This window comes from Bos mutus, chromosome 15 (assembly GCF_027580195.1).
Source record: "Bos mutus isolate GX-2022 chromosome 15, NWIPB_WYAK_1.1, whole genome shotgun sequence".
In the NCBI taxonomy this organism is placed as follows: domain Eukaryota; kingdom Metazoa; phylum Chordata; class Mammalia; order Artiodactyla; family Bovidae; genus Bos; species Bos mutus.
This window is the reverse complement of record NC_091631.1, coordinates 55,254,416-55,276,769: the sequence shown is the minus strand read 5'-3', so window position 1 is coordinate 55,276,769 and position 22,354 is coordinate 55,254,416. Positions and strand designations below refer to the sequence as shown.

Here is a 22,354-nt window from a genome sequence, read left to right as displayed (position 1 = left end):
GCTTGGTTCTAAATTTCTTGCCCTCTTTCAACTCTTGTCCTCAAGACATGACATTCTTTGGCAGGGACAGAATGTGTCCAGCTTTGTAGTGGAAAGAATCCAGGTTAGATGAGAGAAAGAACTCCCTGAAACAGTGGGGGCATTACTGGCGATTTTATTAGAGTATGCAGTCACAGAAATTTTGATGGGAGGAGGAGGAGTCGTGGGCCAGTTGGAAGGAGTGTTTCGAGGTCTCCCTTCTTTAGGGTCATTTAGATCCTCCGAGGTGATAAGTAAGGGTGTATACACCAGGCATGCTAAGAATGAGACAGGCACCCCACCACCCCTGACTCTGCAGGCAGACAAGATGTGTAAGGCAGGGCCATAAAGACTGATCTCAAACTTGGGTGTGAATGCCCGAGCCTCATGGTGGATCTGGGCAGATTTGGGTAGGTGGCTTCACCTGTCTGAACGGTCAGGTGCCCCTTCTGTAAAGTGAGGTTGTAGCCCCTTATCTCTCAATGTGGTGCAAACATGTTAAATGGGGTGCCATGGAACACGAAGCACCCAGCAGGGACTCACATGTGAGGCTGCCCCCCCGCCACGCTTCCCGCTTCTCCTGTGACCCCAGCCTGACAAGGGAGCCTCTCACTCCAAGCTCCCAGCCACCCTCTCCTGCCGTTGGTCTCTAAGTGGATTAGCCGAGTGTTGTGATCTTAATGCCATTAGGCCTGTTGGCACAACTCTCCTTGCCATAGTGAGAAGCAGATGTGGCTGAGTGTAATGGCCCTCGGTGATCCATCAGGCCTGGAGTGCTGGGGGAAACATTATGAGTGTTAATTTGGGGGAGTCTTTTTATGGTAGCTGGGGGAAATGTGGAGGGATTGTTGGAAATGTATTTATTTAAGCCGTTTAGCAGGTTAGATGCTGCCGGGGGTCTACAGTGGCTGAGGCTCCCACCTCCCTCCACCCACCCGCCCCAAACCCCTCCTTTAAAGAAGGCCCCTCCCCAGCCCTGCAGCCCAGGCCTGATTGCTTCCAGAGTTGGAGAGACAGCTTAGCAGGCTCTTGTTTCTTGCCGATGTACCTTATTAGTAGCACCTGGCATCATAACCCGCTAATGGGAACCAGCGCTCTCCTCCTGCGTGGTCAGTGACAAGTAGCCCTGTCAGCCGGAGCTCGCCGTGCGAGGAAGTTCCTATTAGCTTTATGGTCAGGAGAACTTGTCCTGTTCAGGAAATGAATGTTGCCGCTAAAGGTCCTCGGCCCTGACCCTGGCGGCGTAACCTGTGCGGGCTGGGGAGACCCGCTCAGGATGCTTGGGATTTCAGCCCCTCTCTGGTTCTTGTCATATGTAAAGAGGGAATCATTGTGGTATGTTGCAGCCTTGAACTTTTGATTTATGCAGCGAGGGCGACTTAACCGTTTCCATGCCTGGGCGGCCGTGTGGTGACAAGCTCAGGGTGTGCGCCTAGGTGTTGGGGGGCGGAGGACAGAGCCCTCGTGCTGGCCGGCGGAGTGGCTGCTAGAACGTCAGAAGGACACTTTGCTTGCTTTTCCTTCCCGGGACATCTGGATGTTCAGGGGTGCTTGTTGCCTGTGGAAGGGTGGGAACCTGGGATGCTTTGCGTCTGCGATTGAACCTGGGTTTGAATCCATTCTCTGCCTGTTTGGAGCTCCGCGATAGATAGCCAGCCACCCGCTTCCTCATCTGCACCAGGAAGTTAATGATGTCAATTTCATGCATGCTGCCATGATGACGTTCCTAGGATGGTACACACGGGACCCCCGGGCCAGGCACGTGGCCTGGTCTCAGGGCACAGTGTTGGGAGGGACGTGCGTGTTTCCTTTTTGCTCATCGTAACATGGTTTGAAAAACGGGAGAGAATGGCAGAGCACTTTTTTCGAGTATCAAGACCATTTCTCTCCCTCATCACAGGCTAAAATCTTTATGGAAAGACTGCTTAGGTGTCTTCTCCTTCTGTCTTTTTCAACCTGTGAGTAACATTTGTAAATGTGACATTTGTGGAGAACAGCAGCGTTTGACCTCATTCTCGAGGTGAACTCTGGCCTGACTCTTTGAGAAGAGGCGTTTGTGAGTTGTCTGGCGAAAGGATAGGTCGTCACTTTTGCTGCGGCCGCTGCCTTGCTAAAGGCCCCTGGTGACAAAGGGGTGAACTGCAACAGGGTCACCAGGAAAGGATGGGCCTGGTGGGAGAGGGAGGGCTGGGACGGGATGCCTCTGGAACTGCAAAACAGTCCTGTCCCTCCGTCTCTGGCATTTATGACATCGTTGACAGTAGTTCAAGGAAAAACAAAAATAAGTTGTTACCGACTGTGTGGTTGGGTGCAGAGAATGAAGGACAGGCGTGGTCAGCGGTGGCGGCAACTGATGACCACGGTAACTCTCTGTTACCCAGAGTTTTGGGGAGTGGGGTCCTGGGTCGTTGCAGGGCACACACACTCTGGGAGGACGTTCTTACTCCCCTCAACCTTCTCTCCATCCTTTTACGTAAACAGCGGCTCCTGCCCCTCTTAGAGCAGGTGAAAGCTGCTTTGAGGGCGTTTGCAGAGCAGGGATTGGAAATGTTCGATGCAAAAGTGAAATCGTGACAGTTGTCCCCTCGATTCTCTGCTAAATTAAGGATCCGCTAACATTTCTGAGTCTACCTCCTTATATACCCCCACCCCCGTCCCCTTGGCAGAAGGGATAAAGCCGGTACCTAAAAACAATGTGAAGCCGCTGCTAAATCGAGTGACTCTAAAAACATTTTTCTTTCCTTGAAGTTGAGCGTGGAAAACCAGGGCTGGACTCTCGAGCGCTGCAGACCCATTTAGGGCCCAGGGCTGGCCCCTTCCTCAATTCCTAGCACAATGGTTTTCATTGCCACCGCCGTCCCCCCTTCCTTCCCCCCTTCATAATTATCCACTATTTTACTTTTTGTGTCCTGACAGCTACAGAGTGGGTTTTGTGTTTTGAGCTGAGTAGCTGCTAAATATTCCCCAGAAGCCAGATTCAATGGCTCGAGGGAGGGGATAGGCCAAATCTTGGCATCTCCTGTTGCAAAAAGTGAAAAATATTTCTGTTTGCAGTTAATTTTAGTGGCAAGCAGATCATGTTAACTGGATGTAATTGCTTCCAGATATGGCGGAGGGTTTTGTGTGTTGAGATGAAGGGTCTGGTAAGTGCTTACTTCCTGTGTAAATTAGCCTGTTCCATTCAGGCTTTCATTCTGGCCAGCCCTGGATTCTGTCATTCTCCCATTTCCCCCTCCCCAGCCCACAGCCTGATGTGAGAAGCAGCTTGCTCTGTCTGTCCATCCGTCGGAGTACAATTCTTTTGTCACTTGGAGCCACTCACCTCTTGGTACTTGATGCGAATTTGCCCTTAAAATAATGAGAAGGGTTTGAAAAGATGCCAGCCAGGCCTGCTTATTTCTGGGCAAAGGCAGATCTGCCAAACCCGGGGGCAGGTAGTCTGTATCTGCTGGTCCCATGGATGGTGTCCAGAACCCACAACTACTGGTTTTCCTTGGATTTTTTTTTTTTTTCCCCTGCTGCCCGCTGACCCCTACTCTCACCTTGGAGAATACCTTTTTTCAAACTTTCTGAACAAAGCACACTCCAGTGGTTCTGAATCCCAGAAAAATGAAATGGCTGTTGCAAGGAGTAGAAAGTTTGAGCCGTGGATTCCAGCCATGGAAGGTTCTCTTAGATACAAAGCCATCACTCTTGCAAAGCAGGTTGGACCAACATACACCTGCCCCTCCCTGAGAAACAGGAGAGGCAAATCCACTCAGGGAATCTTCTCCATGTTCCTGTGGGTTTCTAGGGTTGGAATCGAAGGAACAGTGTTAAGATTCATGTTCTCCTAAATTCCAGTTTTGTCCTGTGGCCGGTCCTATGTTCTTAGTGCTATTTGCATAAGAGATTGCTGTTTATCTTCCTTTATCAACTCCACTGATAACCCTTGTGGTCTGTTTAACAATCTATGAGGAGTAGGTTACTTGATAAATGCCAGTTTTTCCAATATGCAAAGATAAACCGTTGGGGTCCGGGTGAGGGGTGGAATGAGGAAGGAGAGACCAGGTGGGGAGCTCGAACCCTCCTTCAGATCGGGGTGGAAGCTTGTGAGGGCATCTGACGGCAGAAAACAGGTATGTTGTAAAACACAGCCGCCACGTTTATCACCGTTTATCAGCTTCCTGCCCTCCTCTGCCTTTCTCCCCCTCTGTGTGGACAGGCAGCCTCTGAGAACGTTTCACTGAGTGGGCTGTCGAGACCCGTGTTCATACAAGGTGGGAGAGGGTGTAGGTAATCTTTGCTTCTTTAGTTCCTGTCTTTTTCTCCATCCTCTCCCCCTCCCACAAGTTGTAGGCTGATAAGTAATGTGTGCTTACCAAAAACGTGTAAATCTGAAATCTTCAAGCGATGGACTTTTCCTACCTGCCCTGAATTTGGTGCTTTAATCAGAGTGCCTGGTTGGGGAAGAAGTGAGGTGAAAACTTCTGACCCCATTGCCTTGTCAATAAGCTGTCTGAGAATCAAACAAAAGAGTTTGGACTGGCTGCTAAGGCTTGGAACCCAACTGATAGCTTTGTTTTGATGTCCTTGTAATGTTTGCAGATCACAGAGGGTGCTATTTAGAGCAGGGGTATCTACGGGGACAGACTTACTGGGAAGTTGAAACAGTGAGCACAAAGTCCAGGAGATGCTGAAGATAGTGAAATACAGCCCAGGAATTGGGGTGGGGGTGGCAGGAAGGAGGCTCTCTGGGAGGTGATGGAAGTGGTGATCTCTAGGAACGATATGCAGTGATGGGAAGAATGCAAAGTTCAGAGTAAGACATCCTGGATGAAAACCCAGACTCCAGATTTACTAGCTGGATGCCTCGAACAAGTTACTTAGCCTTCTGTGCCCTTATTTCCTTGTTCTCTTTTAAAAAAAAAAAAAAAAATGTGGCCAGTATATACCTTTTAGGTGGTTATTTGGATAAAATAATGTTTAAAGAGGAAATTCCCTGGCAGGTCAGTGGATAAGACTTGATGCTTTCACTGCTGTGGGCCTGGGTTCCATCCCTGGTCAGGGAACTAAGATCCTACAAGCTGCATAGAATGGCCAAAAAAAAAAAAAAAGGTATAACAGAGAGAAGGCACTGTATAAATAGCCATTACTGAGCCTTAGAACTAGGCCCTTAGAAGCCTTCTATTTTGGCCCAAGGGAGCAACGATGAAAGAAACCAGTGAAATCATTGGTTTCGGGCACTGCTAAATGGAAGGTAGTACTGACTGATCTTGTGCTAGCAGTTAGCAGGTGAAATAATAGATGAATAATTTGAGTGCTTCCCAGGTGGCTCAGTGGTAAAGAATCCCCGTGCCAATGCAGGAGACGCAGGTTTGATCCCTGGGTCAGGAAGAACCCCGGGAGAAGGAAATGGTAACCCACTCCGGCATTATTCCCTGGGAAATCCCATGGACAGAGGAGCCTCGTGGGCTGCAGTCCAGGGGGTCGCGAAAGAGTTGAACGCGACTTAGTAATTAAGCAAACAAACAAATTTGAGCGCATAGTGAATATGAAGGTCTCCATTTGTGAAGTGCTACTTGCAAAGAAGCTTCTGTATCTAATAAGTGATCACTTAATCCTCTGATGTGGCCCAGGCCCCAAGCATTTTGGAAATCTTTCGGAATCCTTTCTGAAGCCTGTGCCACATTCTTTTGCATCGTCTTCTGGGAGGGTAGATTTGACTTTTGGAAATGGTCGAAATAATTCAGTGACAAATCCGGTGAATATAATATGTGATGACATGGGTGACTGTGGCTGACTCTGAAGGCAGATTTTTGGAGAGAGTGTCTAGAGAGGGCATGTCAGCTCAGCCCAGGGTGCATGGGGCCTTACTTCTTGGGTGGGAGGTGAACAGGGCCAAGGGACTTGTGACTTCCAACCACCAATGACCTCGAAGGAGTCGCTGCCACTGACTGTGCCCCCACCCTCACCCACCCCCTCGAGGCCTGGGCCAGACTCATCTCATTGCTGGAGTGTTTCTGCATTTGTGGTTTGGCCTCCTGTGAGTTTGGGCTCCCAAGAGGCACTTCTGGTGTTAAAAAAAAAAATCTAGCCCATCACGAGTCAGTGTTGCTGGGAGTCAGGAAGAATGGATTGAGTTTGGACATACATTCTCCTCGTTTGGACATATATTCTCCTAAAGAGATTCTCTTTAGGCTTTAGGGGCCCCAGTGAATCCTGACTTCCGTCTCTTGGGAAGGTTAAAGGAACTCGTGTGTTAAAATCCTGTGCTGGTGCCCAGCACATCCTCAGTGTGGCAAGTCCCCTTTTCTGACATCCTTACTTGCCCTCAACACCACGAGGCTGGAGGGAGGAATATTTGACTTGCCTCTCCATGGGAACCACCACTGGCTGTCAGTCCCATTCACCTTGGGATTGTCCGTCAGACCTGGATCTTTTGTGACCTGGCTGTGCAGGGGGTCGGAGAGGGGGGCAACGCTCAGACCCTCTCCTTCTCTCTCCTCACTTTCTATATTATTTATAGTAAAACATATTAGGACCGAGTGTTAAAGAGGAAGGATGAGTCATTGCATTGAAACCATTGATGACATAAATAAAAGCAAAATGCTTACTATGTGTTTTGTGCAGTATTTAAGGCCAGGTGGTGCTAATTTGAATGCTCCCCGACTGGATCTGTGAAAGTATACATATGTGGGAAAAAATTCAGGTTTAACCAGAGGGAAGTTGGTTATTGAAAATCTATTTTGGTATCTGCTTTCTCCCTTTTATTTACTTCCGATCCATATTCAAATCCTGGTTGTCATCCTTCCTAATGAGAGAGACTGGCTTATTCTCTCGCTAGGATTGGTTTATTTCTGGAAGGTTGAAGAATGGTGCAAGGGGGGTTCTGTGTGCCCCCAGTCTTCACCCTTCTTCTCACCTGCTGTGGAGGGAAAGCTCTCAGAACCCTCACTTGCCTCCCAGCTGTGGGTTCTCAAGGTGACCAGTAATCATAGACCGATAGACCAGGAAGGACCCATACATTGTTTATTTCGGCATGCTCATTTAGGATGTAAAATATGGAGGTTCAGAGAGGCGCTGTGATTCACTCAAGATCACGTAGCACGTTAGTAAGGACTAGAATCCATATCCCTGCCTACTTTAATTCCTTCTTCACAAACCTCCCTGTGACTGCCGGGGTCTGCTCCCTGCTTCTACCCACAAGGAGGAGTTAAAGTAGGGTAAGAATAGAATCTGACTTAAGGGCAGTTTCAGATCTTTGGCTGTGTGGCGTGGATTTTTGCCATGGTGACTGGCTTTGTGGGGGTGCTTATTAACCTCTTTCCCGCTCAGGCCGAGTGGACTAGAGTGCACTGAATTCTTTAGATTTGCAGGTGTTGCACTGCTTTGGGGTTTTGAGTATTGGTAAGACTCAATATTTGAGTATTGAGTATTGGACTTGCCCTTGAGGAGCTTATAACTTGAGCAGTTGAGTTAAAATACTGCAAATGTGTATGAGTAGGTTGATAACTATGAGAGAAAGTAGAAAATGGAAAGATTATGGCAGATATACAGGGAAAAAAAAAACACAAGGCAATTCAGAGATGAAATGCCTTCCACCTGGAGGGATTCATTTTTAATTAAAAAAATTTTTTTTGTTGTTGCACACTTACTGTGTGACGGGCCCCAGATTAGGCCCCTGGAATTCAGTGGTGCACAAGACAAGAGTGTCTGGCCTTGTGGGGCTTTCTGGATGGGGGAGAAATGTAGCTAGTGTTCTTTGGAAAAACTGTGGGGTTGCAATGGTGGTAAATGCTGGGATCCTGGATAATACAACTCTCTTTGGCTGGAATGAGGGTGGTTAATACTGGAATGGTAGGCTGGGATCAGGTGGGGGTGCCAGAAAGTGCCAGGCCAGGGAGGGGACAAGGCAGGGTGGAAGGATGGGGAGAACACCGGCGGCCTGAGGACGGATTGTCGCACTGCCGCGTGTAGACTCCGATCTTGGCCACACGCCTGAAACACCGTCAGCTGTGGTTTCCTCATCTACGGTGGGGTTATCATGCGGGATGTCATGGGGGCTCGCCTGAGGATTTCAGATAATGCAGTTAACACATTCTGCACGGGACCTGGACCAAGGTAGTTGCTCAATAAACCTAACTGTTGTTAGTTCGGGGACTTTATCCTGGGGCAGTTGAGAGCCTCTGAAGGTGTTTGAGCAGGAAAGTGGCAAGGTCCAAGCTGTCCCGGCTGGTCGTCTTGTCCCCCGGTGTCCTGGCTCCCAAGCTACCCCAGCTCTGTTTCTGCCTTCAGGTCTGCAAAGGAGTTTGTTTAGCGGTTACTCATCAGCCCCTCTCCCTGCGTCTTGCACCCAGCATCTACCAAGATGGAATGACGTGACATGAAATGGACCATTGCCACCTCTTCTCGGTGGGCGGAGGGACTGGGAGAGGCCCTGGGGAGAGGGGACTGCAGCCCTGGGATCAGAGGAAACAACACCATGAAAAGCTGGCCAGCCGGACTGTTACCGGCTGTCTGACGCTCTTTTAATAGAAACCTGAAGGTCTGAGCTCAGTCTAACCGTCCGTGCCCCGCTTGCCTGCCTGATAGCGAGTGGAGGGCCCGTATCTCCCGTGGGCCAGTCTGGGCTGTGGTTGCAGCCGAAGCCCGTGTCTGCAGAGCGACAGCGGCTGGGGGAGATAAGGGCTGCGTTGTGTAAGAGGGGCTCGGTCTGTTGGCCCTGCGGCTCCCAGCCCCTGGTTAACTGCTAACCTCAACGGAGGAGTGGGCCCTTGCTGGGAAAGGCCGTTCCAGGGCCCCTCGCTGGTTCCACTGATGCCTTTTTGTGGTTGGATAAAGGAAGCTCATGTAGGCCGCCCACAGTGCACACTTGGGCTTGGGCTACGGCTGTTTGCTTGTTTTGTTTTTCTCCTTTGTCTTTCTTAAAAAAGAGAAGCTGAAAGGGGGACAGTCTTGCTTGGCACCTACCGCCCATAGCCCAAAACGACGGAAAACAAGCAGTTCCTAAACCAGGCAGGAAAAACATCCTCCTTCCCTGCCTGATATCCCCGGGTCCCTAGAGGCCAGCTTGGAGAATTCGGTTTGGGGGCTTGACTGGAGGGGGCCTTCCTTGGTGGCTCAGTGGTAAAGAATCCAGCTGCCAGTGCAGGAGATGCAGGTTCAATCCCTGGGTTGGGAAGATCCTCTGGAGGAGGAAATGGCAACCCACTCCAGTATTCTTGCCTGGGAAATCCCATGGATAGAGGAACCCAGTGGGCTACTGTCCATGGGGTCGTGGAAGAATAGGACACGACTTGGCAACTAAACCACAATGACAACTTGACTAGAAGCCCCCGTCCTGGAACCTCAACCCCAGGCCAGCTTTTCTACTATCCCAGTGGCTGGGTCCAGGGAGCCGCGGTAGAAAATAATTGTACTTTGCTTGCCTTCTTCTTTCCGTCTTTCCCAGCCACTTTCAAGATGGATAAGTGAGCCATAGCATGTGTCTGTTCCCCGCTCTTGAAAGGATGATGGGGTCTAGCGTCCTGGCTTCTGGCGTTGCCCTGTTGTGATGGGTGATAGGCTAGAAAGGACTTTGGTGGCCAGCCCCCATTCTGAGGCTCTCGTGTGTTCCATGCCCCCGAGTCTCTCCATGGACCCCTCAGGGCAGGGATGTTGCTGTTCCCTGAGCAGCCAATGCTTCTTGCAGAGAGTTCTTACAGCCCCACCACTACTTCTGCTCTTTGGAGTCACAAAGACTCTGGGCCACAGCCTTTGAGATCTTTGTAGGATAGCTACGTGTCTTCCTTACTTAGGCAGTGGTTTGCCATATACCATGATTTTAGTTCACTTCACCATTCTCATAACACTGTTTTAGGTGCTTCTGGATTTGTCAGTTTTATATCACTGCAGACATCAGAAGGGCTGTATGCACTGACATGAGCAGGTGAAGAACCAGACACTCACCTCCGTTGTTTGAGATGTTATACTTCTATTAATGGGTCTTCCGAGTGTCTGCCTTCTGTTCTTTCCTCTGGCTGCCCTGAGGTTATTTCCCTTGTTCTTGGCTGTCTGATTGCTCCCAGAGACTTCAGTGATTTTTCTTTTTGTAGGGAAGGTCACTGGGGGTAGCAGGAACTAAGGGTTGGATGGGAGATGATCTCTCTGAATATTAGCTAGAACGGATGGTCATTTGCAGGCTTGGTGGTTGCTGTGTGCCCACTGCAGGGGTCTGGCTCAGGGATAGTCAGGGGAGGGCAGGTGGTGATTTAAAAGATTCGAGGTGGTGGCTTATATTGATTTTAGCTTATCTGACCCTTTAGCTAGAGGCTGCTCTTCCCTCAAAGTGTCTTACTAGCTGTAAGTTAAAGCAACAGAGAAATGTATATCATCCCTTTCTTTGCATTAATTAGGACTGGGAAATTCATTATTTAGAGGAATAAGCGCTTCTGAGGAGGGAGACTTTGAACCAATTTAGAGATCTGTGGCCAGACTGTGGGATTCCCAGGTAGCAAGTGGAGATGAGGGTGAGAGAGTTGATGAGACATGAGTAGGGAGAAGGAGGGATGAAGGGTCAGAAAGGGGAAGCATCCAGAGCCCTGTGCAGCCTAGCAGGGATCAGACGCCCTTCTCCAAGGGGGCCCAAGTTAGCAGTCCTGGGAGCAGACTGATCCTGGGTCTTCTAGAAATGTTGCTCTCTAGGTTTAAAATACAGTGTTTAGATTAACTGCAGCTCCGGCATGTCGTCTAGTTAGCCAAGGGTTAAATTGTACATTCCCCCCTTTTAATCATAAAGCCAGTTACAGATTTGCCCTGGAGCTGGGTCTTCCTGCTTTGGTGGGCGAGTCTAGAGGACCTACCAGAATGATCAGTCTGAACTCCAAAACCCTAACTCTTGTCTGAATTCCAAAACCCTAACTTACATGCAGAATACATCATGAGAAACGCTGGGCTAGAAGAAGCATAAGCTGGAATCAAGATTTCTCCTGGCACAAGCCGGGAGAAATATCAATAACCTCAGATATGCAGATGACACCACCCTTATGGCAGAAAGTGAAGAGGAACTAAAAAGCCTCTTGATGAAAGGGAAGAAGGAGAGTGAAAAAGTTGGCTTAAAGCTCAACATTCAGAAAACGAAGATCATGGCATCTGGTCCCATCACTTCATGGGAAATAGATGGGGAAGCAGTGGAAACAGTGTCAGACTTTATTTTTTGGGGCTCCAAAATCACTGCAGATGGTGATTGCAGCCATGAAATTAAAAGACGCTTACTCCTTGGAAGGAAAGTTATGACCAACCTAGATAGCATATTGAAAAGCAGAGACATTACTTTGCCAACAAAGGTCCATCTAGTCAAGGCTATGGTTTTTCCAGTGGTCATGTATGGATGTGAGAGTTGGGCTGTGAAGAAAGCTGAGCACCGAAGAATTGATGCTTTTGAACTGTGGTGCTGGAGAAGACTCTTGAGAGTCCCTTGGACTGCAAGGAGATCCAACCAGTCCATTCTAAAGGAGATCAGCCCTGGGATTTCTTTGGAAGGAATGATGCTAAAGCTGAAACTCCAGTGCTTTGGCCACCTCATGCGAAGAGTTGACTCATTGGAAAAGACTCTGATGCTGGGAGGGACTGGGGGCAGGAGGAGAAGGGGACAACAGAGGATGAGATGGCTGGATGGCATCACCGATTTAATGGACGTGAGTTTGAGTAAACTCCGGGAATTGGTGATGGACAGGGAGGCCTGGCATGCTGTGATTCATGGAGTCGCAAAGAGTCAGACACGACTGAGTGACTGAACTGAACTGAACCATGATGATTCTGTTCTGAAGCTGTGGAGTCAAGGGCGAGTGAATGGGTAGTGACCCCTTTCCCCCCAGGAATTCTCTGGAAGTTATGTTTTGGATGAAACCTGTGATAACTAGCTTTTTTCCTTGCTGGTTTATCCTAGAATGGAGGCTGTGGCCTACAGAACAGTGCATTTTTCATCTAGACCCAGGCTTTAACACAAGTATACCTGAAACTGAAGTTTCAGCAGAACTTTATCTGTATTATATGTTATGGGCGCTGATATTTTCTCTTCTGTTTATCTCTCCTGTTTCATTTGACATTTGTTAATCAAGACCCACTAATGGACTGTTACCATAGTTTAAAGAACTCCCTAATAAAGTGAGGATTTAGCCATGGGTATTCAATTCAAAAGACATTTACTGAGCACCTGCTGTGTGCTGGGTGCTTACCAAGTGTTGTGAGGTAGCACACGGCTGTTAATAAAGCCTCTTAAGAGCTCACAGTAAAACATATGATAGCCACACACATGTATATGGCTCTGTGTGTGTGTGTTTATCAGAGATATGCTCAATTATTGTATTAGTGAGATACTAGGGGAGCACAGGAGAGGAATTGAACAGTTCTGATTGAAGCTTCAGGAGGGATTCATGGAGGAGGTGTCATTTGGCTGGTCTTGGATGATGGCAAGGATTTGGAAAAGTAGAGATAGATATTGCCATTTCTAGCTGGGAAGTGAGAAAAGGTGACTGACCGTGTATGTATTTGGGCAGGTGGCCCACAGACAGCTCAGTGAGCTGGAGTGGGGGATGGACATGGGATGAATGGGAGAGCAGGCAGAAAAAATGGATCAGGGCCAGGTCTTGAAGCTCTTTGAATGCCAGGCTAGCAGTTCTGGGCAAGGCTGAGTTGGTTGGAGGTTGGGTAACTGAGATTTTCGTAGAAGACACACCTGGGAGAGGAGAGGCCATAAAGTCGCTCAGGATGCTAACCCCGCTCTGTTGTTATCCAGCCTTCTCTTGAGTATTTGGGAGTGGGATGGAAGTGGTGTAGAGCTTTACGAGCAGCTTTGATTGGATGCTGGCTTTTCCCCCAAAGTTCTTTCCCATCCTAACTCCTTCCCACAGTCCACACCCCACTTTGGGAGAGAGAACTGTCTCTTTGGGGCTTCCCTGGTGGCTCAGATAGTTAAGAATCTGCCTACAATTTAGGAGATCTGGGCTAAATCCCTGGGTCAGGAAGATCATCTGGAGAAGGGAATAGCTACCCACTCCAGTATTCTTGCATGGAGGGTCCCATGGACAGAGGGGCCTGGCAGGCTACAGTCCATGGGATTGCAAAGAGTCGGACGCAACTGAGCAACACTCACTGCCTCATGGAGCCACCTGGTCAGTGACACTGAATGGGCCCCCTTAGACCTGGCGCACACCTGTCCTTTCTCACATTCAATCTCTACTCTTGGCAAACATGATGCAGCAGCTCAAACTCAGCCCTGGGCCTTCCAGGAGAGCAGGGTTTGGAATGAAAGTGCTTTTGTTTGGGGCGTTTTCTACTCCCTCACCCCCACCCCCACCCCTGCCAGACCTGAGTTGTCCTCTTTCTCTGTGGTCTCCAACCCAGGCCTCCGTGGAAGCTCCTTCTCACCGTTTGCCACCCCCACCCCCCAGCTTGCCCCGATAAGTGTTTCTAAGCGTTTCTAAATATACACCATTTCAGGATAAGCTGCACGGCCTTCTTACCAGGCTGTTTGGGCTCGCGTTTCGTCTCCCCAGCTACCGCACAGGTTCTGTGAGGGCGGTGATGGTGGTTTATCCATCCTCTGTCCCTCAACTACCTGATGCCTTGCTGAACATGTGGCAGCGATTCCATAAATTACAGCTAAGCGGGCACCTGCTCTGGAGTAAGCCCTTCATGAGCGTGAATATACTTCATCCTCCCAACCACCCACGGGGGTGGGTGCTGGGGTTTTTAAGAAATAATTTTATTTATTTATTTTTGGTCGTGCTGGGTCTTCGTTGCTGCTCGGGGGCTTTTCTCTAGTTGGGGTGAGCAGGGAGCTACTCTTGGTTGTGGTGCGTGGGCTTCTCTTGTGGAACCTGGGCTGTGAGCGCGGGGGCTTCAATAGGTGAGGCTCACCGGCTCAGTTGCTTCTCGGCATGTGGAATCTTCCTGCACCAGGGGTCAGACTCATGTCCCCTGCTTTGACAGGTGGATTCTTGTCCACTGTGCTACCACGGAAGTCCCAGGTGCTGTTGCAGAAATGCTTGGGCTTCCAGGTTCCCTCTCCTCAGCTTTGGACTTAGGTTTTCCTGCCCCAGGATGCTCCTTGGTTTATCTCCATCCTGCCTTCATCAGGGTGACTGTGCTGATGCTCTTATTTCAAAGGCTGCCTGTGACCTCCTAGTTCTCGAAAGCAGTGTACCTTCCTGGACTCTGTAACATCAACCCCCCTGCCCATCCGCCTCAAGATTCCTGAAGCTCCCTCCCTAGAGGCAGTGTGATCTACTACGTGACTTCTGCAGGATCTCTGCTTGCCTTTATTTAAAATCTTCGTTGGTGAACTTTTTTATTAAAATTTTTTTTTTGAGAAAACTGAAGTGTAGTTGATATACAGTGTTGCGTTACTTTCAGGCGTACAGCAAAGTAAATCAGTTACACACACACACACACATTCTTTTTCAGATTCTTTCCAGTTGTAGATTGTTACGTGATACTGAATACAGTTCCCTGTGGTGTACGGTAGGTCCTTGTTGGTTGTCTGTTTTCTACATGTCTTTGCCTCTTGCCGAGGGGCAGACACTTAGGTCCCCATGGCCTGCTTCCTCGTCTGCCAAGTGCTGGTAGCGTCTCCTCTTCACAGCAGAGGCGGGTGGGGGCTGTCACCGTGTGTCCGTGGTGGCTGAAGGTGGCCCTGAGACGATGTCCCTGCTGCTGCCCCTCTCTCCAGTCTCCTCCTTGGCCATCTCATGGTTTCTGTGATCTGCTCTCTGTGGAAGACTTCCAGATCTCTGTCGCTGGTATGTTTGTCTTCCCTGTGTTGCACACGTGCCTTTCTAGCTGCCTGCTGGGTACACGAGTCCTGCCAGAAACTAGAACTTGGTGTGTACGGCTGAGTTCAGCACTGCCCCTCTGGCATCTCCTCTGTGTCCTCAAGTTCTGCCAGAGGCTCTGCCCCCTTCTTCAGACCGTGGCATTGTCTGTGTCCCCTGCCTTCCCTTTGCCTCTCTGGCTCATCTCCTCCCTCTCGATCGAATGGATATCGCAGCCTCCCAACCGGCCTTCCTGCCATGCCCCTGACCGTGGCTTATCACCACATCCTCCCCATCAGAGCTCTGAGCATGCTGCTGCCCTGCTCAAAACCCACAGTGGCCATTACCTCTTTCTGAAGCAACTGGAGAATTCTTAGCTTGGTGTTCAGAGCCATCAGGGATCCTAGATTCCAGCTACGTTTCTATGCTGCTTCCCTTTCTCAGCACGCGCCTTAGGACATATGCCCCTCAAGCGGAGGGACCATGTTTTACATGTCTGAGTTATAACCTTTTAGCCCATCATCTAGCACATGGAGGCTCAGTACATGTTACTATTGCATCAGACTCATTCCTTCAATTGCTGTAACTTCTCCACTCATCACAGCAGGGCCAGAGATTTCAAATTCAGTCACAAATGCTATCTCCTCCCAGCCTTTCTTGGTGCATCCTCCCCTTGGCTGCCAGTGGGAAATAAGATGCCCTCGGAAACCTCCCATGCAAAGAGGTATAGATAAAACTTGATGCTTATTATCTCTGTTCATTTCTTCCCTCCGACATCCTTTCTGAGTACCATCTGGGTGCTCTTCAGTTCCATAGCCATCCCTCCTCCTCTCCTCTTTCCCCCAAGTCCAGTGCCATGCCCTGGATATTGTAAATGTTCCACGAATCTTGTTGCGTAGTGAACTGGAGGTTGTCTGATGAATGGTGGCATTATTATGAAACGGGTGGGCTGAGCTTTCTGAATATCTGCAGTGTAGTACTAAGGGTTTATTTCAGTTCAGTTCAGTTGCTCAGTCATGTCCGACTCATTGCGACCCCATGGACTGCAGCATGCTAGGCTTCCCTGTCCATTGCCAACTCCCAGAGCTTACTCAACCTCATGTCCACTGAGTTGGTGATGCCATCCAACCATCTCATCCTCTGTCGTCCCCTTCTCCTCCTGCCTTCAATCTTTCCCAGCATCAGAGTGTTTTCAAATGAGTTAGTTCTTCGCATCAGGTGGCCAAAGTATTGGAGCTTCAGCTTCACCATCAGTCCTTCCAATGAATATTCAAGACTGATCTCCTTTAGAATGGACTGGTTGGATCTCCTTGCTGTCCAAGGGACTCTCAAGAGTCTTCTCCAACACCACAGTTCAAAAGCATCAATTCTTTGGTGCTCAGCTTTCTTTATAGTCCAACTCTCACATCCACTTGAAAGACCTTGAAGATTTTTTCAAGATCTTTCTGTGTTGTTGGGTGTTGTCATTATAGCCATGCCTGAACCGGCTAAGTCTGCTCCTGCCCCTAAAAAGGGCTCTAAAAAAGCTGTGACCAGGGCCCAGAAGAAGGACGGCAAGAAGCACAAGCACAGCCGCAAGGAGAGCTACTCCGTGTATGTGTACAAGGTGCTGAAGCAAGTCCATCTGGACACCGGCATCTCGTCCAAGGCCATGGGAATCATGAACTCCTTCGTCAACGACATTTTTGAGCGCATCACTGGCGAGGCATCGCGCCTGGCGCGTTACAACAAGCGCTTGACTATCACATCCAAGGAGATCCAGACCGCCGTGCGCTTGCTGCTACCTGGGGAGCTGGCCAAGCACGCCGTGTCTGAGGGCACTAAGGCTGTCACCAAGTATACCAGCTCCAAGTAAATATAATATGCCTAGCCGCTGTTAACGGAGAAGGCAATGGCACCCCACTCAAGTACTTTTGCCTGGAAAATCCCATGGATGGAGGGCCTGGTGGGCTGTAGTCCATGGGGTCGCTAAGAGTCGGACACGACTGAGCGACTTCACTTTCACTTTCACATCCATACATGACTACTGGAAAAACCATAGGAGTTAGAGATAGTTAAATGGCATGTCCATCACTCAATGGACATGAATTTGAACAAATTCCAGGAGATAGAGGAGGACCAGACCATGAGCTCACAAAGAGTTGGACACGATTTAGTGACTGAACAATCACAACAGCACCTAAGGGTTAGCCATCAAGGCAAAGCTGGTAGTAAAAAGAAAACCCAGAAAGTGGTCCCGGGCTTGGGGACTGTCGAAGCAGAACTATCTTTGCTTGGAGCTTTTTCTTTTATCTTTTCTTTTTTCTGTCTGCTTTCCTCCACCCCTTTTTTGATCGGTGCCAAATTTGTCCTAATTGGCATCTTTATTATGGCAGGAATCGGCCAGGCAGCAGCAAGGGCTGGGGTGTGTGAACTCTGTGTAAAGGAGGGGGGTGGCTGGGAATGTGGATACAGTGCCTTGTTGTGTAAGCGCAGGCATACAGTATACAACTGCCTGCCTTTACCCACTAGGTGACAATGAACAGGCCCCCGGGGCCAAGAGCCACGAGCCCCTACAACTGGATCCTCCTCTTCCCTCACCCTCCAGCACCCCCAGAGGAGATCCACATTCCAGTGAGCAGCAATCCTTGGAGCAAAGGTGTCAGGGAGAGCTTTGCTGGGAAGGGTGGCAGGGCCCAGGGGGTGGACATTCGCTGGTTCCTCTGGGGATTCCCTGTGGGTTAAGGGAACCAAGAAGGGGCTGATCCTGAAGGGAAGGACTCGTACAAGGACTCACACTGGTACCTCTGCACTGAGTTCCATACCATCACTCCAGTAAGAATGCTGAGACTGTGGCTTTTCTTCCTCCCAGTGCCCAGCCTGGCACAAGGTGGTGACCTGTGATGTGTTCAGTGGGTTGAGTTGTAGAGGGCGTCTCTGATCCCCAAGACCTGGGGGTAGGGATCAGCCTGCTCTCAGCTACTAGAAATCGTCCCTGTTCAAGACTAGGCATAGACGGGGAGAGGCAGAGGCTGCTGAGCTAGCTGGTGAGGAGGCAGAGGGGAGGACCATCTGGCTCTTGTCCTGAAGGGCTCGGTGGGGAATCATCCTTTTGCACCTGAGTTTGCCAGAGTGCTGTGTGTTCTCTGCTGGCCTGGCGAACCTGATGAGAGGGGCAGGGAGGCTGGACGGCTCCTTCCCTTTTCTGTCCTTTTCGACTTGGCAAGTAAGTCCCAAAGTGTTTGCATTGTAAAGGTCCACGGGTTTTATAGGCACCCGGATGGCAGGTGCAGGTCTCTTAACTCCACGCACAGCCTCCCTGGGGCATCCGGCCAGGCTCAGGGCAGGAAATGGCTGATTCTGGGTCACTTGGCGGCTCTTGTTTGCTGCTGAGATTGTTCCTGTAATCAAGATCTTAGATCTGGAAGGGACACGAAGAGATGATCTAGTTCAGCTTGTGGCCTTCGGGCCTGAAAAGCGGTGCTGATAGTCTCGTGCCCATTTCACGGGCAGGTACCTGAAGGCCCAGCGTGATGGCGTGCCCTTAGGTCATTCAGCATGGCTCTGTCCGATCTTCTCTTCCATCCCCTGCCGTGACATGCTGTGGATGGTTGTGGATGAGGTACTGTCTCCCTGGTGAGGTATATTTTCTGTGGGGTGAAGCCATTCTTGTCATTCGGTGCCTGAGAGGGCCAGGAAGAACGCCCTTGCTTTATTTCTAGGGGCCTGATGCAAAGAGCGGGTGGGAAGACAGGGTGGCCTCTTGAACTTTGGGGTTTCTCTGAGTTGAGGCCTTGCCTAGCTGGCCCTGGGAGGCTGTTGGTGGTTTGGGAAGCGAAGGAGGGAAGTGTGGCCTAGCCAGAGAGCTCCCGGGCTCCTGTCCGCCAGCCCCACATCACAGAAATGCCTGGACTTTCCGGTGATCAGAAGGTAGTTTTGGAGAGCCTGTGTGGTTGAGCCCTTGTCTGGGGCTTGTCTGAGGTCTGGGTAAGAACTTCCCTGTCCATGGCTTAGAGACTCAGGCTTTATGGTCCCTCCGTCCTGGGAAGCTCATTGGCAAACTTAAAAAAGGACTTCATTTTCTTAGATGCCATGTGGACCAGCCCCAGGCTGTCAGTGAGAAAGTTCTGAGACCTTGGCTTTCCTGGCCGAGATAGGGGTGTGTGCCCCATGGCTGTCTGCCCTTTCTTATAACTAATATTTCTACCAAATTCTCAGATTCTTTCTGCCTTTTTTTTTTCCCCCTGCAGCATTTTATCTTTGTGGGAAGTTTAAGCAAAATGTATCTGACTTTGTTGTTTCTGCTTATTTGTTTTGTCCTCCAAGTTTCAGGTTTTATCCCCCGCTCCCTCCCAAGGTGGAGTTAGTGGAAATTACAGTGGGTGTCATGGGGTGGTTAAAGGTCCTTACGTCTTTGTCCTCCTACCTGGCTGCAGAGAAGACAAGCTACAGGCATTTAATAGAGGACCTTTCACCATATTGTCGCGTCTTTCCCTAAGCTCCGTCAAATAGCCAATAGATGTGAATTCTCCTAACCTGTTTGTGCCAACTTCCGCCACTGCCTTGCTGACCAGCTCTGGGCTGAGCGTCTCCCGTGTGGGGTTTGGCCTCTGTTTCTGGGTATGAGGGTTGGGTTGCTACTTCTGTACTTCCTTGTGCCTTTTTCCTTTTTCCTAATCTTATCTTTCTTTCTTTGCTTGATGTTTTCTTGTAATTATGTAACTGTACCCAGTGTGATACGGTTGGTTCCTTTCTGCTTCTCTAGCTTCCCGGGATGGTGTCCTGTGGCTGTGATCAGGGTGGACTCCAGTCTCTCCGCCCACTCCCCTTCTCCTTGCTTTTGTCCAGTTGACTGGACAAAGAGAACAAAACCAAATGGCCTCCCCTCCCCCCTCTCCTCAACCAGTCATGCACTGGTGTTCTGAGCTGATCTTCCTGCAGCCATTGAAACACGTGCTTAAATGCCTCAAAGTCACTGAGACTGGCCAAGCCCGTGTACCCCTCCTCCCTGACACCCCCAGACCAGCCAGGGTCTTCCTGCCCCATGGTACCCAGTGGGTGTGGGGCCGTGCAGCGCCCCTGAGGCTCTGCTGACCGGCAGCTCTGTTACAGTCGAGGAGCCGGAGGGCTGGGGCTGGGACAGGTCAGCCAGGCCTCTTTTATTTACAGTACTCTCTTTCACGGCCCCAGTGAAACGGGAGCCCCGAGAGGCTGCAGTGAAAGGGTACTGTGTTTGTGCACTCAGGCCTTCCAGGGCTTGCTACAGAAGGTGGGGGCACCCGGAGCTCTGAAGGGCTTTTTGTCACCAGCAGTTTGGCCTGGGCTCGCCGAGGGCGAGAGTGCGAGGGTCGCCGCTGGGATTCTGAGCCTGTGCGTGTGGAGACAGCTCTGGGCTGCTCCTTAGGGCTAATTCTGCGGTCTGGGGGTGGGGGCAGGGGCAGGCACTGCACATCTTGATCCTCTCAATTTTATTGTAGCAAAGCCTTCCTTTCTCCTCAGGGTTTCTCCTAGTGGGCCCCTGGTCTCACAGGAGCTATGGTTGGGAGTAAAGTGTAGAGGGGACCCCAGTCTCCTCCCCAGCTCTCCTCTCTCCAAAGAACAATTTCATGGGCAGCGAGTCAACTTCCATGAGCTCTTGTATTCTTGTAGCTGCCGTTTCCTGATTTTGCCTCCCCTCGTTAATTCCATCTGTAAAATGGGGGCAGTGATAGCACCTGCCTGATATATAGGACTGTTGTAACCTCTGGGTCAGATAACACGTGGGGTTGGCTCACATAGGGTTCTTTTCTTTCAAACTAACCAGGCACAGTCCCTTTCTCAGTCTGAGGAGCCAGGTTGGGGACCCCACTTTGTAGTGACCCCAGCCTTCCTTCCATCCTCCCTGGCTCTTGGGGTTCTTTATACTTGTCACCCTCTGGTCTGCGTTACTTGATCAAAGGAAGAGAAGTTTTCCAGAAGAACATTCAAAGCATTAAGTTTCGAGATTGTGGAACAGATGAAAGCACACCCATGCCACACCCCACCCCAAAATTACCCGTTAAAAGGAGATAAAAAAAACCACAAGTACCTACCCTGCATTGGTAAATTCTGGAAGCCTGACAGTGTTTTTCTCATTGACCTGCTTTGACTCCAGTGGTTGAGTCCAGATAGGTGTGGAGGCCTCAAATGTCTTTGCCTTTGCCCTTTAATTCTATCTTTGAATGTCCAGAACCAAAAATCAGGGCCACAGATTAGCAGTGGCACAGAATGGTTAAATTCAAGCCTGTTTAGAGAGCCTTGGACATTTGGAAGCCCTGGGTGGTCGTGCAGTTGGGGAAGCTGGTATTCCCCAGCTACAGAGGGGCCATCTTCCTCTCAGCTTTTGTTTTCTGCACCTCCCTGCCCCCTTACACTTACCACCCCGGCTTCTCTTTTGGGGGCAACCCCCTCATGTTCTTGCCCATCTTCCCAAGAGGCAGTTAATAAACAGCCACAAGCAGAAGTAAGAAGACACCTCGAGGGAGTGAGCAAAAGGCCCGGAGAAGGGTGGTGGAACCTTAATACAGAATTATAAAGAGCCTCAGAAAATCTCCTTACTGTGTGCTCACCCTTCAGGCCATTTCTATGTCCTGTCCAGCTGACAGGAGAAAAAGATTGGAAAGACACAGCCAAAGGGGTTTTCCCTCTTAGCCAGCACTGATTTCTCTGCTGCCTGGCTTCTCTGAGGGACTAATCTGTAGAAACATGGAGAACCTTATTTCTCCCACTTAACCCATGTGCATTTTCTAGATGGTTTATAAAAAAGGCCTCACGCTAGCTCTTTGGGACTATCTGTCATACATGAGGAATGGTTCTGGATGATTCTTGCGTTGTCAAGAGACACTTTTTCCCTCTGTCTTGCTGCATTTGAAATAGTGATGATGTCATGGACTCAGACTTGAAGCCCTTCTCTGGTTAAATTCTTCCATATCGGCTCTTAGAAGTATATTTTTGGACTTTTCAGGAGAGCATGCCTGATTAGTCCACCAGTAGTCTGAGATGTTGGTTCATTCACACAGGCCACTCAGAAAGGTTTAGTTTCCTTTATGGTTGGTGAGGGCACAGGCCACCCCATGAACTTCAGTGTTGTGACCGATTGGGCACCCAGCTTCTGGGAGTCAGAGGGGGAACTTGGGTGTGCAGACAATGGAAAGGGGCCTCCCGAGAGCCACTGCCGCTCAGGAAGTTTTTGTGTGGGCTCAAACTTGGCTGCCAGCACTCCACACAGAGCTTTTCTATGAGTTAGAGAAGGTGCCCCTTTTTCATTGGGTGGGATGGGGTGGGTTCGCATCTGGTCAGCCCTCAGTCAGGTATGCAAGGCTGCTGGTCCACGGAGGCTTCTGTGCTTGGAGGGGTCCTGAAATGAAAGCTATTCTAGTGAGATGTTTCGAGCCATCAGCCCCTTGAGTGTCAGTGAGTGGGAGCCAGAGTTTCCCAAAGCCAAGGCCTCCCGAGGGTTTCACTGATCCCTCCTCCCGTCTGGGTTCCTTCAGCCCAGAGCCAGTCAGGGCCCTACAGTTACTGCACCAGGCTGCGAGCCGCTGCGGCTCAACTCCACGGGGGCC

General features: G+C 50.0%; 2 protein-coding genes across 5 annotated transcripts in view; both read left to right on the top strand.

Annotated features, from left to right (window-relative positions):
- The window catches only part of ZBTB16 (zinc finger and BTB domain containing 16), a 203,549-nt gene that overhangs the window by 13,638 nt on the left and 167,557 nt on the right, over positions 1-22,354 (top strand). The window lies entirely within an intron of this gene.
- Positions 1,364-22,093, top strand: LOC106700675 (histone H2B type 1-C/E/F/G/I-like). Its single transcript, XM_070384183.1, has one exon. It carries the CDS (start codon positions 16,267-16,269, stop codon positions 16,645-16,647), a length of 381 nt encoding a protein of 126 aa, XP_070240284.1. The 5' UTR covers positions 1,364-16,266; the 3' UTR covers positions 16,648-22,093.